At 49.4% G+C, this 6,753-nt stretch overlaps 1 protein-coding gene across 5 annotated transcripts in view; it reads left to right on the top strand.

The window, feature by feature from the left end:
• Nucleotides 1-752: 752 nt before the first annotated feature.
• Nucleotides 753-6,753, top strand: part of PIEZO2 (piezo type mechanosensitive ion channel component 2) — a 450,629-nt gene continuing 444,628 nt past the window's right edge. For all 5 annotated transcript variants that reach the window (XR_009345787.1, XM_059139043.1, XM_059139042.1 and 2 more), the window contains exon 1: nt 753-888. Coding sequence is in view for 4 of the 5 variants with exons in the window: in XM_059139043.1 (XP_058995026.1) it covers nt 825-888 (64 nt within the window). In the remaining variant the exon portion in view is untranslated. The remainder of the gene's footprint in view (nt 889-6,753) is intronic.

The raw sequence follows: 6,753 nt of genomic DNA, 5'->3' as shown, positions 1-6,753 counted from the left end.
CGCTCGCACGATTCCTCCTAGTAAAGGAGGGACTCGCAGCGCCACCCCCGGACCGATAGCTCGAGCCCTGTGCAGTCGGGGATGGTTCTGCGCGCCTTGCTGCTCCCACCCGGGTCTGTCCCGCACGAATCTGGGGGGCGCAGAGGCTGAGCTGCACCGCCGCTCAACGATCTGCCACGGGGCGGTTCGGGACCTCGGGCAGCTCCGAGAGTCCAGGCCGAAGGCGGTGCGCCGCAGCCTGCGTGAGCAGGGGGCCGGCGGCCGGCAGCAGAGGCACGTTGGCTCCGGTGGGGATTCCGCGAAGAAAACTGCCCTCCCGTCCCTGAGCGACGCGTCTCCAGGAGCCAGGCTAAAGGACAACTCGCCCTTCCTGGCCCCTTTCCTCGCTGCGCCGCCCCCCCCCCCCCGGGACCCTCCGAAGTGCTCCGTGCAGGGTTCTGGCTCCGGCTCCCTGCTGAAGAGGCCACCGCCGCCGGACTGGGGATTCTACACTTCATGGACCGGTCGTGGGGGGGTCGGGCGCTTGGCGAGGGGGCTACCTAAAGCCTGGTTAGGGGAGGCCGAGCGCCCGGCGACACGTCGAGGAGAGACCGGCCAAGGGCGGCTGAGAGACCTGCAAGGGGCGAGAGAGAGCCGAGTGAGGGGCGGCCCACACCCCGGGGAGCGCGCCCTCGGGGCGGCCAGCGCGGCGGCCCTCTGCGAGGCGATGCTGGGTCGGCTGCGAGCCGCCCGCCGCCCGAGGCCCTAGGTGGACATGGACCTGACGCCCCAGTCTTAGGGACCTCTAAATTCTCCCCTGTGCTTGGACTCGGCGGACCGACGCGATGGCCTCGGAAGTGGTGTGCGGGCTCATCTTCAGGCTGCTGCTCCCCATCTGCCTGGCAGTAGGTGAGTGCGGTCCGCTAGCCGTGGTTATTTGGGGAGGCTAGAGGGGGCACCTGGGGAGGGGCCCAGGCTACCGAGCAAACCTAAGTTAAGGATTATAGCGTTCTGGAACGCGGTTGGGGAAGACCGCGCCTCTGTTCCTGTACCAGCGGAGTCTGACGCGTGCTGTCGCCCAGTGCCACAGCTGGGCTCCTTCACTTCCCGCGCCGGGGCGCACGACTGGGGTCTCACATAACGGTCCAGGGTTCTGACTGCCAGGTCTGGCATGTGCTCAAGACTCTGTGTTGAATTTAGTTACACGTGGAATTTCTTTCGTAGAGTATTGACTTGCGCACGAGGGATGCCAATCTGCCTGGAAGGCGGTCGTACACTGCCTTCCCAGGTACAGCGCAGCATCGAACCAGAGTCCCCTTGCGCCCGCGTCCGCAGACGCAAAGCACCTGGCGTACCCAGAAGGTACCGAAGCCATTTCGCCCCCACCCCATATCCCAGAAATTGTGAGGGAGGAAGGGAAGGACTCTGGCCATTCTAAAAAGAGAAAAAGTTAGAAGGTGCAGGGAAACAGTACCCTCGCGTTGCTCACTTTGTTTTATTCCGCAAAAGCCGGTACAACAAAAGCGCTGGATGCTGGGGCCATAGAGGACCAAGACGCAGCTCCGCCGTCTAGGCGCCCGCCCTTACAGATTTTTAAAGGGCTAGGGAACCGAACTGGGACTCCTGGGACCGCTGAGGGTTAAGGGAAGGGTCTTCGACTCTTAGTCGATCTCACTATTTCTGCAGGGCCAGCGGGTCGTTAAAAACAACTGGGTGTCTGGTCTAAAGACTGGCATCCTGCCTAGAGTGAGAGTTTCTGAGATGCTCTTGTAATAGAAGGTGCCTGTTATCCTGAATCCCACTTCTAGGAAAAACTGACAGCGCCTTACTTATCGCTTACCCCACCAGAGCTAGAAAACGGAACACCTTTTACCAAGCAGCAGCTGCCTTTACAAAAAAGCATGACCTTCGCAGAAAAAAGCCACCTTTCTGCAGTTTGCTAGAGGTTCAGGATTCAAGATCATACCTGTGCCAGGTGTTTTATTTGTGCAAGTAATCGACAGGGAGGCTCTAATCCCAGCTACTTGGAAGGATTTTGTAGTGGAGTATTAAGTTGTCAGAAATCCTCCGCGGAAAGCCAGAGAAGGCTTTCAGGGTGAAAATAGTCCCTGGAGAAGGCACAGCGGCCTCGGGCAACCCGAGGGGTCCGGGGCGCATGTGCTGGTCTTTCTTTGCCGTTTGAGTTTCGAGGCAGGACCATTTTGCAAGCATCTTTATCCTTAACAACCACGCCCGGAGGTGAGGAGCGCAGCGTGCTCGAAGTTTACGTGGACGTCTCTCTCTACCAGTTTGCTTAAGTTTCAAAACGGAAAAGGCTTTAGGAGAGCGACATGGGGAAAACTGCGCCGGGATTGTGCTGGTGCCTTCCATACATACGGTCTGGGGAATCGTCTTGAGTATCTGAAGCGCCTGGCGCCGTGCCTGGCAGTTTACTGTTTGCCCAGTGGAAGCCAGTGCAGGAGTCTACAAGGGGCTTTCAGTCCGAGGGCCAATCTGCGGTTGTCCGTGCGGACGGAGCAGGAGGCCTGGGGAGTGGCACGAGGATCAGAAGGCAATCTCTTCTTCTCTCCGCGGTGTCCCCTCATCCCACTCCTTCCTCCACCCTAGCCTCTTTCTCCTCCTAGCCTCCTCTCCGGGTAGCAGCTCGCCAAGACTGTTGGAAGGTTTGGGCAGGTGGTTACCTGCTGCCAGCTCCATCCAGTCGGAGCTGAGTGTTGTGACAGCAGGGATTACCGGCTGTTGGCCACCCACGTCGCCCTGAGCATCGGCCCTGGCAGCCCGGGATGCCCCTGGGGTTGCGGGGGCCCGGGTTGTGTCATTCCGTCTAATCCCTGGTAGTCTACACCGCAAATTCCATCAGTGGGACTGCTCTGAGCTCTGCCCTCCAGAGGGGCAGGGGCGCACCGCACTCCCAGGTCCTGCGCGCAGAAGCCCGAGGCGCCCGCGGGAGACTCCAGAGCTGGGCGAAGGTTGCCAGGGGTGCAGGGCGGAGCCTGGAACGCTGCCTGAGGACGGGGTACCCGCGCGGCCCTGGGCCTCTGGCTCCCACCCTCTGACTTGTTCCTTGGCGCTCGGTGAGACCCCGCGCCGTGGCTAGTTCGCGGGACCGAACCTTCCTGGAAGGAGAGCTGGTTTCAGAGACTCAGATGCTAGCTCTGGCTCGCCCCTCGACTTGCTCCAGAGTCCTGGGCCGCCTTTCCTTTCTTGCTTAGGCTTCTGGATTCCCACGCATCCTCCAGGCTAACAAAAGGAAGGCTAACCTGTATGTGGGTGGGTGGGTGGGTGTGCGGTGGAAGCCCCCAGCTCGGACTGGAGCCTGTTGCATCCCCCACCCTTGTGGAAAGCCGACCTAAGGAAATGTGAAGCACAAGGACCTCGGACCTCGTCCCCTGCCTGCAAGAGAGCTAGAGCGAGAGCTCCCGGGAAGAGCAGAGGGCTGATCCCAAGAAGCCCCTCACTTGTTGGCTGCTACTTAGGAAAGACAGCCCACTCCCCAGCTACTGTCAGACGCCTTCTGATCCTTGTACTTGTAGGAACAAAAAGGGACTGGGTTGGTGTCGCCTGTTGTGGGCATTCAATTTTCATCAAGAACTGGTTATTTTCAAGGTTATTGGAGGGTTTTTCAGGTCTGCCTACTCCCACGGTGCTACTAAAACAAATATTCAAGTTTCTGTAATATCCTGGTCATGGAGAGTGCAATGATTTGTTTGCCATTACCATCGATTTTTACATTTTAGCCATCTATTTTTATATCTGGGCAAGGCAACCTTCAAAGCCAGGCCTTTGCAGAAGCTTGTGTATTTAAAAACAAGACAAAACATTTCTCTAACATTGATGCTGAATTTTTTTCTGCACAGATCTGCTCTAGTCATTTTGCCTAGATGTTCAGATTAACTGTCATTGTGTTTAAATAGATGCATAAGGTTTTTCTTTTTTCCTGTAGAAAGAAGTTCACAGAGAAGTGAGAAGTGAAACAGGTCTTTTTAATGCAGGTGTTCTGTGGCTCTTGAGCGTTAAACACAAAATAAAAATACGATCTAATATAAAATGGTTGTTTACCATCCTAAATAAATATCCAGAGACAGATTTTCCCACATCAGCAGAAACTGAGCACTTTAAAGATTTCCAGAATTATTTATGATTATTGAGTAGCCATTCTGACTTTTTTCTTACAAATACTACATAGTGGGGGGGGGGGGCAGACAAAAATCTTCTATATTATGAAATCTCTAATAATTATAATACTATCTGATCATTATTGAGTGCTTTAAAAATATGTTTACACTCTTTTTCTTTTAACATGACTGTACTGTCCCACCCATCTTTAAGTATATGATTTGAGTCTATTTCTGGGTCAAAACTGGAATTGACCATTTTAATTCACATGCCCTTGACCCATGCATTCCAGTGCTGGTTGGCATTTCCTAACATCTTGCCTAAAGAGGCAACTTAACCATTTTCAGGGCGGGGAAGGGGAGCTGGCTTAGACAGGACAGATTGGTCCAGGAAGAACAGAATTACAGTGGCATCATTACCTTTTGCTTCCCTTAAATAAAGTGGCCAGAGCTTAGGAGAGAACCGAGCAGAACAGGAGACTATAAAGCACACAAAAAGAATCAGCCAACCAACTAGTGTTTTGAGAAAAAAAAAAAAATCACACTTGTGTAATTATGCAAATCCTGGAATAATTTCTAAAATTCCCTTTAGAGATACTGGATAAAAATTAGAGCAAAGCCACGGTGTTACTTTTGAAATATGTATGGGTGTAGCTATCTAAATATAATTTTTTTCTCTATAGCATAATACATTTCTCCCTATGTGGCATGTGTTATTTCAAAATCACACTGACATACACTCAAAGAATTATAGATGATGCCTCATTGGAGGTCTCCCCTCTGTCTTGCCCCTGCTGTAGCTCTCAGTGGAAGGAGGTTTCAGCTGTTGAAGGATGCATTAACAGTGTTCAAAGTTCTTTTTTTTTCTGTTACACCTTCTTAGTCTTATGTAGATAGATATTATTTATCATTTTTGGAAAGGAGAAAAGTAATAGTGGGAAGGATTAGAAATAGATAGTTTAATTCTGAAATAAAATATTTTATAGGGGCACCTGGGTGGCTCAGTGGATTAAGCCTCTGCCTTTGGCTCAGGTCATGATCTCAGGGTCTTGGGATTGAGCCCCACATCAGGGTCTCTGCTCAGCGGGGAGCCTGCTTCCCCTTCTCTCTCTGCCTATTTGTGTTCTCTGTCTGTCAAATAAATAAATAAATAATAAAATTAAAAAAAAATATATTTGATAAATATAGATGGACTTGGTCATTTTGTTACATGGGTTGTGAGAGCTGGAACTGTGTGTCCAGCCTCTGGGTTTGGCATAGGCTGTGTTGCTTTGCAGGGAAAATATGCTTGCTCATAGTCAGTGATAAGCAGGCTGCTTTGTACCTCACTTTCGGGGAAAAGGGGCTGTGACTTGGCAGTTTCAGACATCTCCGTTCACATCCTTGCTCTGCCCTTTACTATGTGATCATTGAGTTGTTTGTACTTCTTCTCTTTTCTTTCTGTAAAAGGGAGTTTTTAATGTCTCCTTCCTTGAGCAGGTGGGAAATAGTGCTGTGCACACCTTGTGTAGTGCCTGACACTCTGCAAGTGTTCAAAGTGGGAGGTATTATTATTACATTTATGTAGATGAGCAGAAGAGCAGGGATGCTTGAGGAATGTCTTGGTAGAAATTAAGACTAACCGATAGTGACATGGGTCATAAGGATACTGATATGAGTAGGTGGGATTCACATGAGAGCAATTCTGTACCTTCCTATGACCAAATTACACTATTGAAAGTGGGTGTGTGTGTGTTGTGGAAGAATTTTTAGTTATCAGGATTTTTCACACCAGTTTTGCTTGATATTCTACATATGCACATTGCATTTTCTGGTTAAATAGTAGGTCTCCCTCCACCTGTGCTGCCAGTGCTTACTTTTGACTTTCTGACTTTATACCACCATTTTCACAGTATTTATTGAATATTATTTTACTTATTTATCTGCTTTTACATCGGCATTTTCCTTTTAGTTCCTATGCTACTATAATTGTATAAGAAGTTGCACAGTAACAATATATAATATTATAAATTTTCCCATAAATTTCAGGAGAACTTAGAATAATACAGGCACATCTAGATATTTAAGAGCAATTGATTAAGAAGAATATGATTATACAACATACATAATATAAAAACTTAAATTTTGTAAGAGCTGTAGATTTAAACAGTTGCTTTGAGGACATGGATTCAGGTATACACAATAAAACAAGTATATCATTGAATTGAGGCTAAACACAAAGCTGTATTGGAAAACATTTTCAAAATGTTTGGCTGTAAGAGATAAGTGTATATGAGGCTTATCGCATTCACCAGATCCTCCACTTGGCCTTTCAGACCCATCAGGACATGGCAGGATCAAGAAGGATACATAGGATCTTTGGAAAGAGCACATTAGACATTTTTGACAATTTCATAATTGTGGCCTCCCCAATGATTATCTAATGGGCATGGCCTATTTAGCCAAATCATTTTTAAAATTTAAGAGTGATAAGAATTTTTTTTGTATCTTTTCTGTTTATTGGTAGATTTTTGAAAAACTACATGTAATAGTCCTTAAAAATGCATTTTAGGGCGCCTGGGTGGCTCAGTGGGTTAAGCTGCTGCCTTCGGCTCAGGTCATGATCTCAGGGTCCTGGGATCGAGTCCCACATCGTGCTCTCTGCTCAAAAGGGAGCCTG

The sequence above is a fragment of the Mustela lutreola genome, chromosome 11, assembly GCF_030435805.1.
Source record: "Mustela lutreola isolate mMusLut2 chromosome 11, mMusLut2.pri, whole genome shotgun sequence".
Lineage (NCBI taxonomy): Eukaryota > Metazoa > Chordata > Mammalia > Carnivora > Mustelidae > Mustela > Mustela lutreola.
The sequence above is the reverse complement of the archived record's forward strand: the minus strand, read 5'-3'. Positions and strand labels throughout refer to the sequence as shown.